Raw genomic sequence first — 17,669 nt, forward strand, 5'->3', positions numbered from 1 at the left:
ATATATATATATATTATATGTGTGTGTGTGTGTGTATGCTTATTCTTTCATCTCTTTGTGATTGTATAGACTATTACCTACCAGACTCTTCTGTCATAGTATTCTCTGGACAAGAATACTGGGATGGGTTGCCATTTCCTTCTCCAAGTTAAATATTCAGAATGCATTTAAAATAACTGTTAAAATATCATTGTCAGCTAATTCTGTCAACTGTGTAATATCCAGGTTAGTTTTGTTGACAGATTTTCATTTGCAGTCACATTTCCCATTCCGTACTTACCTGTGATTTGTGATTGCACAAAAAATATTGTGTTTATACTGTGTTTAGTGTGTGACAGCTTTACTTTTTTATAAATACTCTTGAACTGTATTCAGATGTGTGGCTAAGTTACTGGAAATAGCTTAAACCTTTTAGCTTTTGCTTCAGCAGCCCTTTGTCTATAACTGGTTTTGCCCCATAAATCAGGTAAGACATTTCTGAGTAGTCCAACAAAGCCCCATGAGTGATGAATTTTCCACTTTGGCTGGCGGGAACTAGAATTATTTCCAGACACGTGCCAGTTCAACTTTGCTCCAGCCAGACCTTATAATTGGTTACATCTTTAGAAGCCATAGATTTTACTTGTTCTCATGTGTATTCTGACCAGTACTCAGCTGAAGAGTTGAGTGGGATTCTTTTCATATTTATGTGGTTCTCTGTGAAATTCTATCCCCTGAAATCCTCTACCCAGAAAATTGTAGCCCACATTAGTCTCCTTGGGCCCTCAGAATCATCTCTTGAACTCAAGGGATTGACAGGCTCCACCTGGGCTCCCACTTCCTTCCTTATTACCTAGAAACCCTCCCAGGCCAAAGCCACTTCGGAGGATTGCATCATTTCTTCCTCTTTGCCCAGGAACTACCCTCTCTGTCTCCTGATATCTAATACTTCAAAAATAATTGTTTCGTATATTTCATCTGGCTTTTAGTGTGGAAACAGGTGGTAAATATAGTCCTTGTTATTTTATACGTGAGAACATTCATATCTTTTCAAGCTTTCAAGTTTTCAAGATTATATAATTATAGCCATTCATTTTAGAAAAATGTATTGCACAGATAATTTTACAGCAAATAAGATATCTATAATTATCCCCTTAGTAGATACACCAGTGCTATTTATTCTATTTCCATCAAGTATTTCATCTTTCAAACAACTTATCAATCTCCTAATTATTTATTATTAAGTAGAACTACTGTAACATTTATGGATTTATATATTTTACTAATTGTAAATATTTGCTAATGTCATTACCTTTCTTAATAAACTTCTATTGTCTATATATATGTGTATATATATACACATATATATGCAGTGAAGTGAAAGTCACTCAGTTGTGTCTGACTCATAGTGTGTGAGTCTATATCTCACACATTATATCTGATAATTTCCACATGATACAATTTCAAGAGAAAAAATTCTTGGTCAGAGACTGATAGTAAAACTTGCAAGCTTTATTATGATACATAAAAGTAGCTGATATGTTTTTAAATTCATAGTTCTACCAGAAATATTTACTTTTATAGGGTACTTACATCTTAAAAAAACAATGAGTAGTAGTTTTACCTGTAAAATCTCAAGAATTGTGACAAAGGGAAGAAAAATATTTGGGGAACAAATGAACTTGAAATTATGCTTCTAAAATTATGCTGCCAAATCTGATAAAATATAGGGCCATGCCTGAAAATATAATATTAAACTCATCTTGTTAGCATAAAAATGTACATAAAAAAAGCTTTAGATATTCAATTACAGTGTGAAAAGAGATCAGTAATTAAACTAGAAGACAATATTGTAATATTTGACTCTTTTGTTTGTCTGAATCCTTTAGAAGGATGACAGATGCCTAGAGCCTGAATAGGCTATGATAAACATCATGGAGAAACATTTACCAGGGAAAGTTTGGGAAGTAATTTACCACCCACAGTAAATCTGTCCATGAAACATATTTTCTGAAATACAGCTGCCACTTGCAACATAAGATTCTGGTTACAATTAGCAGCTGTTGTCAACTCTGTGTCACCTCATTAGTTATTCTGGATTTCCTAGTTTTAAGGTTGATTATAGCTTTACAGTTTCAGAAAGAGTATGTTGTCTCATTTCACACCTATTTTATGCTCAACATATTTAAAATTCAACAAATTTTAGAAAAAATCAGCTCTACAGCAGTCATGCAGAGAAGTACAAAACAAACTTGCTGGTGAGAAATTTAGTTATATCACAGTAAAGTACATGATTCCACAATAAACTGGATTAAGTGCCCTCATATATATTAGTGTTTTCATAATATTAGATTTCATTACAGAAAGTAAAATAATGATAATTTCAAAATTACGTCACTGGTATTTCCAAAAAATGTTATGAATTATTTGTTCAAGCAGTATAGCCACATTCTCAAGGAAGGTTTCAATTTGTAGCTGGAAGACACATTTCTGGAAAGCAGTAGCTGAAACAATGATTAGCAAACTCACAGCCTAAGTATATTGACGTAACGGAAGATGTACCTGGTATACAGAAAAGGGAAAGCAATGCTATCCCTGACATACTTCTGCATGTTTCTGATTTGTTGATTTGTTCTGGTATCTGTAATTTAACTGACATTTTTGTAGTAGGTGAAAATACAAGGATCTTCTATGTGTTTGCTTCTTTTTAAGAATTTTTTTTTTTTTTACGTTGGAGTATAGCTGATTAACAATGTTGTATTAGTTTCAGGTGTACAGAAGAGTGGTGATGTGCTCAGTCACTCAATCCTGTCTGACTCTTTGTAACCCGAAGGGCTGTCACCTGCCAGACTGTTCTGTCCCTGGGGATTCTTCAGGCAAGGATACTGGAGTGGTTTGCTGTGCCCTCCTCTAGGAGATCTTCCCAACCCAGGGGGCAAACCCAGGTCTCCAGCATTGCAAGAGAATTCTTTATAGTCTGAGCCACCAGGGAAGCACATTTTCTCCTACCTATAAATATATCGATTCTTTTTCATATTTTCCCATTTAGGTCATTACAGAATATAAACAGAATTCCCTGTGGCAACAATAGGTCTTTATTGGTTATCTATTTTATTTATTTTTAAACTTTTTATTTTATGTTGGGATATAGCTGATTAATAATGTTATGGTAGGTTCAGGTGAACAGCAAAGGGACTCAGCCATGCATATACATGTATGTGTTTGATCCTTAATTGTAGAACTTGAAAAACAAACAAACAAACAACAACAACAACAAAGAAAACAAGCTAGAACTAGAACTAGGTCTTAGGTTCCACAGTCTCAGCTTTCTTGTGACCTTTTGACTTTGCTATTTTTGCTGCTTATATGAGTGGCTCCTGTTTCTGCGTAAGATATTCATTCAAAAAATCATGCCAATGACTTTCTAAACTTATTATTAAAAATTCAATATAAGGAGATCAATAAAAATTTGTTTTATTAAACCATCTGCTGAGGCATAGAGACAGTTTTGTCTCCCGCTGTTTATCAGCCTCCTTTTGGTCGTTTGTTGTAATCTGGTGTATTTATTATTAATAGGTAAACCAGAACATCATATTCTGTGTTCAAAATAGAACATTGGTTGCTAAATAAATGAAAATTATCTCTGGGTTTTGAAAAATGGCAAGATAAAATTTGCAGTGGGGCAAACTTATAAATACATATCCAGAAGTTTGCAGTGTTAATATTAAAGTGAACTATTTATAAATCATCAAAGTGATTTTTCTTTATGAATTCTTAACTTGAAGATGGTACCTTTCAAGGTTGAACCTAAGAGTGGGGCAGCCAGAAACACAGACTTATTTTGATGCCACAGAAGTGCCAAGTCAAAGCTAGATTTATGTAATGTAAGAATTATTAATTATTCCACAATCACAGAAACTCTCACACAAATCTCAAGGGCAAGTAACAATGGGAACGAAGAAATTTTTATTTTCCTCTTGATCTCTCATATAAATGATAGGAAGAAATCAGAGATCTATTCAGCAATAAGCAGATTATGGTTAGCTACTGAACTTTCCAATGATGGGAATAAAAATATAAAAGTGAATATTATGAACTGAGTTTCATTCAACATATAGATTTGATGGGTTGTGCTCTTTTATTTACTTTATTTGTGTTTCTTTTAGGATTGTTTGTATTGATAAGTAAAATTTGGTCCAAGTATTTTAGGAAAAACATTTTATTTTTAATATTCCAGTAACTCTCAGGCTACATTAAGGGCTGAATTTTAGGAAAATTGAAACCTAGAGATAGAAAACACTCTATCTTGCTTCATTTTAACAGTACTTAAGCAATAAAAGACCTTCCCTGATGGCTCAACAGTAAAGAATCTGCCTGTAAAGCAGGAGACTCCATTTAGATCCCTGGCTCTGGAAGATGCCCTGGAGGAGGAAATGGCAACTGACTCCAGTATTTTTCCCTGGGAAATCCCATGGATGGAAAAGCCTGGTGGGCTACAGACCATGATGTCACAAGAGTTGAACCTGACTTAGCAACTAAACCACAGCCACCACCAAGCAATAAAAATTAAAAAGAAAACATTTCGTATGACTTTTAGTCTTGATTTTAATACACTGATGTTTATTTTTAAAAAAAGAACTATCTCAGATCCTTTGCTGACAATGAATTCTTAGTTATAACCCAACATAACTTTTGTCTCTAAGAAATATAAATATATATAATATATATATATATATACACACACATACATGTATACATACACAACTGTGTAGAAGAATTATAATCATAATTATTGGAAAAATGTCCTCAGTCGCTTCAGTTCAGTTCAGTTCAGTCTCTCAGTCTGTCCAGTCATGTTCAACTCTGCGATCCACACACATACTGCAGCCCACCAAGCTCCTCTGTCCATGGAATTTTCAAGCAATAATATTTGCATAGGTTGCCATTTCCTACTCCATTTGCAAAAATAATGGGATACTACCATTTCCATATAGCTCTACTGTCCATTGCACAACATGTCCAAAGGATAGCAAGGAGGTGACTGACCTGGTTTCATATCTGGGAAATGAAGTACAGAAAGAAATCTGAGAACAAGTATACAAAGCTTTTAGTTATTCTATCTTAAGATGAAATCCAATATATATATACATTAATAGGTATATGTCCCCATGCCCAAATACTCACTTTGAAATGTATTTGTGATTTGAAATAATAAATTTATAAAATTTAGCATAAAATAAATGACATTAACACCATCACATACTATATAGTTAAAATTATTTTTGAAATCTGAATTTATTAATGGATCCCTTAAGTTAAGCATATCTCTTATAAAAGTCGACTGTTATGTGTATTTTATTATAATAATCCAAACATAAAAACATAGCCTTTACATAAATCCATTTTCATCCAATATGTCAAAAATTACCAATGTTTTACAATGTTAGAAACCTAAATATCTATTACTAATTTTTGTCAAAGTAAGTGCCCAATAATGGATATATTATAGAATCACAATGGGAGTTGTTAATTCCCAAATTCACCAGATTAAAAAGGAGTTCATTTTGCTAAGTGTCTTTAATAGAAACCTAGAAAAATCAGGATGCCACTTGATGCTGATTTGTCTGTTAGTTCTTTGCTGTTGTTCTCCTCTTAGCTGTCCTTATTCTAACCAGTTTATCCCATGGTCTATAACCTTGTTATACAAAACCTTGTCAATGGACTTACAACCTGCATTCACCTAAGTTTGTTAGAATTGCAGAATAACTGTTCACACTCTAGATTTACTGAATCAGAATCTGTTCTACAAAGATTTCCATTAACATGTGAGATGCATTTAGGTTCTTACATGGTTCAATTAAACATTCAACAGCAGAAATTTAAAATATGCAAAATGATAACTAGTACAGTCTAACATGGCTTGATGTAACTAAAGGATTTTCATGTAAGCTAGAATTTTACTTTTCTGCCTTCTTCTTCAACTTTTAAGGGTTCATAGGATTAATTTGTAGCTCAGACAGCAAAGAATCTGCCTGCAATGAGGGAGACCAGGGTTCAATCCCTGGGTCAGGAAGATCCTCTGGAGAAGGGAATGACAATAAACTTCAGTATACTTGCCTGAATAATTCCATGGACAGAGAAGCTTGGTAGGCTACAATCCATGGGGTTGCAAAGAGTCAGAATGAGTGACTAACACACACAAATAATCAAGTTTAATCTCCCATCTCAATGTCTTTAACCTTAATCACACCTGAAAAGTTACTTTTACCATGTAAAGTAAATTATGTACAGCTTCCAGGGATTAGGAGATAGACATCCATTAGAGGAGGGTGGGCATTGTTTTGCCAGTCACCAAATAATACAAAGTTTAGACTGACATCTTACATACATACCTGATGAGAGAGAGTCATGTAATTCTGTGGTCCTTTGTCATTTCAGTTTTTATTTGAAGTAAGTTAAAGGGAGAGAGTGCAGGAGGACATTTGATTCAGCTGAAATAATCCTTGAAGAGATCCATTTAAGACCCATGTATTTTACAACAGCCTCTGCATATCCACTTAAAAGGACTCTGTGGACACACATTTTCATGTGTTATTTGCAACTTAATTTCAATTTATCCAATGGAATTGATTCTATCAAATTTAATATGGCTGTTTAATATGTCTCAAGTACTGTAATAGGTCTATGATAGGATAAATAAATCAAATGGCTATTAAAAACTCACTTAAAAGCTGCCACAAGGACTCACAAATGTCAATAATGACTCTGAAGTACACATAATCATAGAATAGTACTAATGAAATCAGTCAAATGTATCAAATTGTCTAAATGAAAATTGCACTAAATAAAAATTCAAGAAAATCATCAGTATTTAATTTGTCTCCTTTATCAGACCATTATGTGAATTGCCTCTAACTTTATGAAATGGTAGATGAGCTGTAATCTTAAAACAGTGCCTGGAATGATGAGTCTCTTTCCTGCTAGGTACTCTGTTGATCGGCATACTGACATGGACCGGATTTTCAGTATTCACTCAGAAAATGGCTCTATTTTCACTTTGAAGCCTCTAGACAGGGAATCTACTCCTTGGCATAATATAACCGTCACAGCTACAGAAATAAGTAAGTTGGAAATACATCCATCCGAACACATTATTTTTCACCAAAGTCTGAAAATAATAGCATTAAATAAACTTTTTCCTGAGTGGGATGATTTTATTATTAGAACTGAGAGAAATTACTTAGAGTGTGTTGGATTTTTAAGTTATTTTAAGGATTACCAAATATTCATTCATTTTAAACTTGGTTTTCTTTTACATCTTACTGTAGAATAAAACATGATCTAATCATAAAATAATCAGTCTAAGAAAAGAGTATCTTACCAATAATATTCACTCTCAATTATATTCTCCTCATTCTATCATGCTTTTCATCAGAACCTTGTAAGAAAGCTGAGATATACATCAGCAATCCAATCAAAAAATGAATACCCTAGAAATGATGTGTTGCTAAGTTACAAATGGGGCAAACAATACCACTGCTACTCTGTAAATGAGACTAAAATCTTACACATGTTCTCACTGCAGATAACTCAAAACAAAGTAGCCACATTCCTGTCTTCATCAGAATTCTAGATATAAATGACCATGCTCCAGAATTTGCCATGTACTATGAAACATATGTTTGTGAAAACGCAAAATCTGGACAGGTAAGTTATTATAAACTTAAAAAAACCTTTTCCTCTTCACCAAGGCAAATGACATTGCATTAATTTACTTGGGCTTTGTTTTTTCCGTGAAAACTATTGTCAATTCATCTTTATCTCCCATACAAAACAACTCACAATAATCTTAAAAATATGAATTTTTAAATATTTTATATAATCTATGATATAATAGGAAAATTAGAATATATGCTTTAATTTATATACCAGGTACATAATAGATATCACATATATAAAAAGTTCCTACCTGGATTCATAATTATACTGGTAGTGATATATAATCATGAATGGGATGAAAATATATTATTAAATAAAACATGAAGTAAGAAAATAAAATTGACCTTTGTTAATATAAAGGAAATCATACTAATTTCTTGCTGATTATATTTGGCACTTTCAGTTGCTCAATCAGGTCATTTTGGTTTGAAATTTGTTAGTATTTTGTCTGTTTTTTCAGCTTTAATATTAGTGAGATAAAAAAGATTGTACAAGAGTTACAAGGTCATCTTATAAAGCAATATTTGAGACATCACTAAAGTAATTTTAGGAAAATGCTGAATATGTTCACTTTTTACACTAATATAGTGTTTTATCACTGAGCCTCCTGGTATGGACTTAGAGAATACACAATAACCACAATGAAGGATGCATTAAACTACTGCAAAGCTCTGCTAATTCTTCATCACAGAATTTTGGACTGTGATACCTGGAAGTGGTGAAACTATTTGTTTTTGTAGAAGAGGATTTGAAAGTAATGGTAATTAAATGACTGTGATTACAAATCACACAGATGGCAGACCCAGGACTGGAAAACAGGCACCCCGATGTGTGGCTTTGTATTTTATCCACGATAAAATGCTCACTTAGCATTTCACTGCCCAACCTGTCATTTGCTGTTCCATCTTCCCACGGTGGCACACCTCTGACCTACAGGGAGCACAGCTGAGAGGTGCTATAATTTCTCAAATTCAACAGTGTATTACAAAACTTTAGAAAGCTTTATTCATATATTCTTCTAAATTTTTCAGCTACCATTAAAAAGAAGAGCAAACATTTTGAATAAATTATGCAGTCTTATTGTAATTATGGCACCCCAAAGCTTTAAAATCTTCTGCTTTCTGGTATTATATGGCATATTGCTCATTTTTCCAAAACTATATTTATAGTTTCCTTAATCTCTAGGAGTGGTTGTAATAATCACTTAAAAAAAATCCATCTGTTATGTTCTTGGCTTTTGAAACAATCATTGTCTAATGGAGGCAAGATGTTGGTAACCAATTGATAATAAAATGGACTGGTAGTATATATTAACAAGTCAAAAGGCAAAAGATATAAACTTGATCTAATTTTGGATTTATTTTTTTGGATACAATAGTGGCCAGGAAGCAGACAATGATTCATAGAGGTGCTCTGCAAACTGAGACTTGATTGACATTTTTTATTCCTCATTAAATAAGTTGCATTAGACAGAGCTATAAAAAATGCTGGAAATTTTTCTCAAAATGGAATTTTTTTTTGGTTTAGTTTCAGTGATATATTTAAAGCCCAAATGTTGATTTTAAATGTCTTCTAATAACAAGAGTTGCTTTTTGTGCTCTATTTAATTGATTTTTCTTCGGTTTTAGTTGATTCAGACTGTCAGTGTCATGGACAAAGATGATCCTCCCCGAGGCCACAAATTCTTTTTTGAACCAGTGCCAGAATTCCCCCTCAATCCAAACTTCACCATTGTAGACAATAAAGGTACAGAGCATTGTTAAAGACAAATATTATGAAACATTAAGAGGCAAAATTTAAAAGACTGATCTGACTTTTTTTTTTTTTTTAACAGATAATACAGCAGGAATCATGACTCGAAAAGATGGGTACAGCCGCAACAAAATGAGCACATATTTGCTGCCAATTTTAATTTTTGACAATGATTATCCAATTCAAAGCAGCACTGGCACACTCACCATTCGTGTGTGTGCTTGTGATAATCAAGGAAACATGCAGTCCTGCAATGCCGAAGCCTTGGTCCTCTCTGCTGGGCTGAGCACTGGGGCTCTCATTGCTATCCTTCTCTGTGTCATCATACTGCTTGGTAAGTGTGCCCCAGAGTGATGTGCCCCTGAGATATACTCATTCATTCAAGGAATTTTCTTCTTCCTTATCCAGTGATCGTGGACTGAAAAACACTCTTCTTTATAGCTAAAGAGGGAAAATCTAAGCTTGTTATTAAAATAGTTCTTCCAATTAAAAAAAATGACTTTTTGATGAAGGATAGGTCTAGCCTACAAGAGACCAAAAAACAAGGATATAATAACGTGATATATACAGATATTTTAGAGTACATTTTATATATGTATAGAGTTTAGTGTGAACTAATATGGTCACATTTCAAAGGGTATTTCATTTAATAATTGATTAAATTTTTATGTCAACTCTATAAGATACTTTCATTCTTGTACAGAAGGTTAGATAACTTACACAAAGTCACTCATTCAGAAAGTGTTCTAACTATCATTCAAACCCAGGTTATTCTGTTAAAATTCACCTTTCTAACCATTGTCCTCAAAACAAAAGACTATTTTACAAATAATATTCTTAATATTACCACGTATTTCACATATGGAATTAACCAGCACATTTAAGTTGTCACAATAATATAGACATTTTTTCATAAAATTTGTTATATGTAGTTTCAATCCACCAAAGAAAATTTTTAAGTTCATTTTTTAAAATATTACTATGACATTGTGGCCATACCAAGTTCAGCAATATTTTCTAAATAAAGTCATGCTTCCAATTGCAAATGCTTTATCTGAGTAGGCCCTAACAGGACAACAATTTAATTCAATTAAATGGTTGTTCCACTGTAAAACATTCCCCCCAAACTTGTTTCCATCAAATACTCATCCAAAATGAATCCTTAGGGCTGGAGTGCTAGCCAAATTTATGTTCCAATGCTCATATGTGTTGGCTCCTTTTCACTGCAAATCCCTTCAACCTATCTGGATGAAATCCCTTTGGCCAGATATTCTTGCAGGACTTCAGCGGGGAACTGATTCAAATAAGGGGAAAACATTTGTCCCAGTTATGATGGTCCAACTATTTAGAAAAGCAATTTATGAGAGTGATTTTGAACATACACACTACTACCATCGACAGCAGCAGTCTGCATGTCCACGTGCTGTTAGAAATTTCAACTCCTCTGTAAAATATTTTTGTATCCCTATGGAGATTAAATTTTGGCTTACCCTTTCAGCTAAGTGCTACTGATATCATGCTGTTTTATTTGCTAAAATAGTTCTACTTCTCTAGTTTAGAACAAGATGGAAATATGTATATTTTGAGGTTTTTTTTTTAATTTCAATATTAATATAATACATACACACAAAAAGACATGCATATGAGAGAATAATATTCATCTGCCAAAGTAAGTTTAGATATCATAACACTATTCAACTAAATCTCTATGCAGAAATTCTAGAAGGCTCTTTTATTCAGAAAAGTTTGCCATCTTTCTGACCTGGGCAATATGGAGGGCACACATTTCTTATATTTTACCTTGCAATTATTATCTAAACATGGAATTATTTTCTATTATTTTTAGTCAGAATGTGTTCTAGTTCATAAGGTTTTATTATAAAGTTTCTTAAGCACTCTTGCCATTATTTCAAGCCTTTATACTAATGGCTGCACATAGTTGCTATATTTCTATAGTTAGGAGAGTCGGCTCTGCAAGGTGGTGATATAACAAGGGCCATGATAGTTTAGGCCTATCCTTTCACAGTTTGAAGAAATGTAGTTCTTCGTTTATATCCATGACACAAGGCAGGGGTTAAAACCTAGGGCAGGATTTCTTAACCCCTTTGGTTCCTTGAACATCTTTGGTAGTGAAAATGAAACTTATGGACCATTTTAGAATAGTAATTTAAACTTATTAAATAAAACATGTAATACAAAATTAACAATTTTGTATTGTTAATTAAATTAACAAATTAATTAAAAATTAAAATTAAACAAAAAACGTAAAGCAAAATGTGCCTATATATGCTTTGTTTTAGTGCAAGTCTAATGATCATTTGTGATATGTCCTAACATAAAGAATCTATGATTTCTACTAGTTTGATAGTCACTGTACTTACCATCACTACAATTTATGCTGATATTTATGACGGGAAGTGCTACATTCAGTTTACAAATTAGTAAAAATAATGATACATTTTTTTTTCTATTCCTTATCCTAGCTTCTCTGAATTGCATTCACATACCCCAGATTAATAACCTCAGTTGGGAAAAGAAGCAGGTAATTTTGACCTGGCAAAGGAGAAAATACTCAGAGCAGATTCTAAAGGCCATTTGTAAAAATGCATAAACATTACCTAAGAAACCCTTAAAGCAATTTGACGATACAGTTGTTGTGCTACACATATAGAGAATTTATAAATTAGTTTGGGCTCCCCAGGTTGTGCTAGTGGTAGAGAACTCATTTGCCAATCCAGGAGATGTAAGAAATATGGGTTCAATCCCCAGGTCAGGAAGATCCCCTGGAGGAGGGCAGGGCAACCCACTCCCATATTCTTGCCTGGAGAATCCCAGACAGAGGACCTTGGTAGGCTTCAGTCTATAGGGTTGAAAAGAGTTGGCTATGACGGAGTGACTGAGTACACACATGTAAATTAATTCATTCAATATTAAACTTGGAAAGAACCTTCTTTTTCTAATTCATAGCTCAATAGATTGGTGGATTTCAGACCTATATTGGATTTAATTAACATGCTCATCCTTTAATAGGAGAGAGTAAAGATATGTCTCGTTTTTAATGGATAGTTTTTTATGTATCCAGCATGACTCTGAATATGGCTCAACACCAAAAGCCTGCTTGGTGCAGGTTAGTAAAGATATTTCTAATGATTTTTTTATATTCTTTCTACCAATTAGTAGAAGCTGAGGAAAGTGCATTGGTCAATAGAACAATAGCATTGGACAGGCCTTAAGGGTGAGTTACAGCGGTATCAGGGCCATGGTGAAGTGCAGTCTCAATGAAAATCAGTTTCTATAATCTCAAGACAAAGATTGAAAAAAATGAAAGAATTTGAGCCAACACTTTTCTTATTTTTCAGTGAAACATCAGTAATACCAAAAAACACTTTTTACTTTCCTAAAGTAAGAGAAAATTTTCTTTTATTTCTCCCCAACAATGTATAAGTATGCTTTGGGAAATTTTTCTTTATATAATTTTAACTTTTCTTATATATAAAATTATGGACTTGATCCATTTTCAATGGAAAACATACTTTGTTGGAAATCAAATAGTCTTTCTTACATTTTTAAATGTAATTTTTAGTTTATAAATGTATTTATCTTGCAAATGTTTGTTGTCAAATATATGCATAATAGTTTAAATTTCACAGTATAAAAGAAATAAGAAGGCATATCATATGTGGAGAGGGTTCATAGTGTATGCAGAGGGGCCACAATTTACATATCAGCCTCGAAGCTTGAATACAACTGTATAAGTCAAGAAAGTCCTTAGAAACAAGATAACTTCTGTAAGATGAATAGAAGGTAAGGATGAGTTTAAGTTTGAGTTTAATATTGTAGCATATAGAATTATATTTCAGATTTAAAGCAGGCTTTCAAAACCAGGTCAATAACGGGAATGGATGAAACCATGATATATGTGTGTGTATGCTATGCTAAGTCACTTCAGTCGTGTCCGACTCTGTGCGACCCCATAGACGGTCATCCACCAGGCTCCTCTGTCCGTGGGATTCTCCAGGCAAGAACACTGGAGTGGGTTACCATTTCCTTCTCCAATGCATGAAAGTGAAAAGAGAAAATGAAGTCGCTCAGTCATGTCGGACCCTCAGCGACCCCATGGACTGCAGCCTTCCAGGCTCCTCTGTCCATGGGATTTTGCAGGCAAGAGTAATGGGAGTGGGGTGCCATTTACATATCTATAATGTGTGTATACATATGTATATACAATACACATGACACATACTTACCTGTGTCATATTTACATGTATATACATACACATGACACATATATGCATATAAGGCATTTATGTATATATATGCATACATTTGAATGTTTTGCATATATCCCCTTGAGTCATTAAGAAAACATAAAATTTATGCTCAATTTCTCTTGTAATAATAATGATTGTAGTTTTAAAATTTTAATATTTTGAGACAAATGTGCATTGAGGAAAAGTCAGATATTATATACTCATTTGGCTAAATGCATTAGCCATAATTAAAGTTTTTCAATGCTTGAGCCCTATAGAAGACTGAGTCTCAAAAGCAAGTAAAATGCACTGTATTATCTGCTTTTTTTGTTTTGTTTTGTTTTATCAATATAGTACATCCAGTTTTTGGCCTAAATCATGCTGTATTTGTACAGGGTAGTTAGTCTTTATATTCGAATGAACTTAACACCTCTTTCACCACATCAAGGTCACAAACATAGGAGCATGCTGTATTTAAGCCTGAATTAGGGAAACTCACAATTTTCTCTCTCTTTGTTATATTTGTTTTTTGTTGTTTTTTTTTTTTGTTAATAGTTTTAGTTGTGCTTTTTGCTGCATTGAAGAGGCAAAGAAAAAAGGAACCTCTGATAATTTCAAAAGACGATGTCCGGGACAACATCGTGACCTATAACGATGAAGGCGGTGGGGAAGAAGATACCCAAGCTTTTGACATCGGCACTTTAAGGAATCCAGAAGCAAGAGAAGATAGTAAACTTAGAAGGGATGTAATGCCTGAAACAATTTTTCAGATAAGGAGGACTGTACCTCTGTGGGAAAATATTGACGTACAAGATTTTATCCATCGAAGACTAAAAGAAAATGACTCAGATCCAAGTGCACCTCCTTATGATTCACTGGCAACTTACGCCTATGAAGGGAATGATTCCATAGCGGATTCCCTCAGTTCTCTGGAATCTCTTACAGCAGATTGCAACCAAGATTATGATTACCTCAGCGACTGGGGGCCTCGTTTTAAAAAACTTGCTGATATGTATGGGGGTGACGACAGTGACCGAGATTGATTATGGCATGACTTCATGGATGTCGGTGGAAGTACTCTCTTTGCTACTAGGTGGAGTGGCCTGCATTCTCTTCCTTGGAGGAAATGTTTAAAAAGTTAAAATTACAAACAATACGTAGGTGTTGTCTTAGTAAGAGTTTGCTTAATCAGTAAGTTTCTGTGAATGAATACGAATGACATAGATTTTAAAAAGTAATAATAACCAGTTCACCCTCTATGCCTAACAATCTCTGAAGAAAAGTATATCACATCAATAATCAATAAAATATACATAAAAGGCTTTTTGTGCCTTCTCTTAGATATAAGAACTTTATAAATAATGTTTTCTTAACTGACTTGCAGTCACCTTTACTATTAAATGAAACATTGTGCAACTGCTTTGTAAATTAATATAAAAAAACATATCCCTAAAGAAATAGGAATGACTATTACTGCCATATTTATTTAGTTGAAGAATGTCTTTGTGTTAATTCATTCATATTTTTATAAATGTATATTTATATTTTTGTATTTTTATGAAATAAAATAGTCTTTATAAAAATAAATTTCATTTTATTTGATTCCTATTAGTATGTCTGATATTGCTTTTAACATTTTTTAAACATCTTTAAAAATAAAACATGATTTACTCAGGGAAAAAGCAGCTAAATTGTTGCATGTAATTTAGAACTAGAATATCATGGGACTATAAAAAACTTTGGTACAAATTGTGATTTTTCTGCTTCCAGCTCTCAAATATGGACAAGTGTTTATCTAGCCACTGATGTCTACCCATTGATTAGGATGTGAGACATTTGGAATATAAAATATTATAAATATATCTGTGAATAATTAACTAAATTTTTGTACATTTTTTTCCTATGGGATCAACCAGTGAATTTTATCTGAGAGTAAAGTATGTGTCAGTAATGTGTTGATCCTAAAAAAATCTAAACCTTCCTTCAACAATAGTATATTTCTCAGAATGAGAAATTATATTTCTGACTTTCCTTTTTATGATTAGATAATTCACGGAATATATTAATTATATGGGTAATATTTAAAATGTGTATTAATAAATTATTGGAGTTTTTTGGCTGATAATTTTGTTGTGGAGGTTGGAAGCCATTGTACTTGAGGAAATCTTAAAATGAGTGACATATAGATTGGAGATAAGAAAACTTAAGTAATGTAAAATTTTGCTAATAATTGGGATTGTCCAGAAAACAGAATATGGACACCCTAAGGCATGGGAAATAGAGAGGGAAATTTGTGTGTTATAATCATTTGTAAATTTTGAAAGACTGCAACTCAGAAAACTTGCCCTAGTTTAGAAGAACCTTCATGAGGAGATTACATGATACCCAGTTTCTGTGTCATGAATTTCCCTTTTCTTTCTTTTGTATTACTCCTTTGAAGAGCAAATGTCATGCACAGGGTGTTTCCTAGGTGGAATTTATATAAAAGTTTGGCTTTGACTAGTCTGTTACCAAGTCTTATAAAACAGCTAACACTTAAATTATAAACAGATCCTTATGTATTCTATTATGTTACTATATTGGAAAATATTTAAAGACAAAGACTATTTCAATAACTTTACCACCAATAGCTAACACGTGTTAAATATTTAATTTAATGCTAAGAAAACAAAAATATACTAGGTCTTTAAATAATATGAGAAAATTTTCTTATCATTGGAATTGCCCAGAAAACAGAAAGCTTTTAGTTCAGAAAGTATTAGTTTTCACTTAAAAATAATTCCTTTCCCTATTGCTAGAGATTTTCCATCATAAATCAGACAAATATTTGAGGAGGATTATATAAGCGGCTTAAGGTAGTCAGAAAAAATGAATTTGATATCTATTAATGCCTCATAATCACTTTATTCTATAATCACTAGAAGGATAAGTGACAATAAGCAAACACATTCTAAGGAGAGCCATACTTACAGTCTGAGTAACGTCTGCTTCAAAGAGAAGAGATTATGTGAGAGCAGAACTAGAGGAATAGGCAGTTACATTCACTGCCTGGTTTTACATGCTATAAATACTAAGAACACCGCAATAAACCAAGCTTGAGTTGTGATCTATAATTGCTGTGAGAAAACCATAATGATAATAGAAAAGACATATTGAATTTTTAAGCTCTATTACAAATAATTGTTAATTTGACTACATTTTTCAGCAATTAAATAATGAATTCAGTTTTAGGGTTCTTCCTTTCCTTGATCTGAAAATCACTGATAATTTACTGGAGTCTTTATAAAGACAGAGCTACAGACTTCATATTTTAAATAGACATATGATTGTGTCTGCTATAAATTAGAGGGTCAGATTCAATCAAAGAAATTACCGGGTCTGTGTAATACTAATTCTTACTACAATTTTCCAGTAATCCCTAAAACTCCTACAGTGTAAATAATGCCTTTGAGAATCAGATCAAATTTTATAATTTCCAAACCGACAAGTAAAAAATTTTCTAACTTCTATAAGAAAATGTTGATAATATTTACCCTATTGAATTTGGTTAATTTGATTTCACTAAATGCACACATTAAATTTGATAATATTAGTTTCCATTACTTGATTCTCTTGGATGGTGGAGTTGGTATTATTTGAAGAAAATTAACACAACGTGTGCTTACTTTTCAAAAAAATAATTGATTACTCTTGAGGTAGAATTAAATTAAAATCTGCTTGAATAACCATTTTTCAAATATAAAGCTTAATCATTGTTTTATTTTAATGTTCAATAATTTTCAGAAAAATATAATATCTGTCTATATTCATATCTGAATATTTTTCATTGAGGGGAACCCATCTACATTGTTAGAACTTTAACACAATCTGAATGCTTTCACATTCAATCCTGTTATCTGACAAAGGAAATAGAATGCAATGGCTTAAAAATCAAGCTTAGTAAAGAAAATATCATTAACAACAAAAACA

The 17,669-nt window shown here is 32.7% G+C and overlaps 1 protein-coding gene across 2 annotated transcripts in view; it reads left to right on the forward strand.

Annotated features, from left to right (window-relative positions):
* CDH9 (cadherin 9, type 2 (T1-cadherin)) overlaps positions 1–14,743 on the forward strand; it is a 139,915-nt gene extending 125,172 nt beyond the window's left edge. Inside the window, exons 8-14 of one of the 2 annotated variants that reach the window (XM_010839479.1) lie at positions 6,964–7,100; positions 7,565–7,686; positions 9,327–9,444; positions 9,533–9,784; positions 9,859–9,863; positions 10,218–10,250; positions 14,285–14,743. In XM_010839479.1, the coding sequence (XP_010837781.1) occupies positions 6,964–7,100; positions 7,565–7,686; positions 9,327–9,444; positions 9,533–9,784; positions 9,859–9,863; positions 10,218–10,250; positions 14,285–14,743 (1,126 nt within the window). Of the gene's footprint in view, positions 1–6,963; positions 7,101–7,564; positions 7,687–9,326; positions 9,445–9,532; positions 9,785–9,858; positions 9,864–10,217; positions 10,251–14,255 lie in introns of both variants that reach the window. The other variant, XM_010839477.1, reaches the window with a different exon arrangement.
* Positions 14,744–17,669: the final 2,926 nt, after the last annotated feature.

The sequence above is a fragment of the Bison bison genome, unplaced genomic scaffold, assembly GCF_000754665.1.
Source record: "Bison bison bison isolate TAMUID 2011002044 unplaced genomic scaffold, Bison_UMD1.0 scf7180017864118, whole genome shotgun sequence".
In the NCBI taxonomy this organism is placed as follows: domain Eukaryota; kingdom Metazoa; phylum Chordata; class Mammalia; order Artiodactyla; family Bovidae; genus Bison; species Bison bison.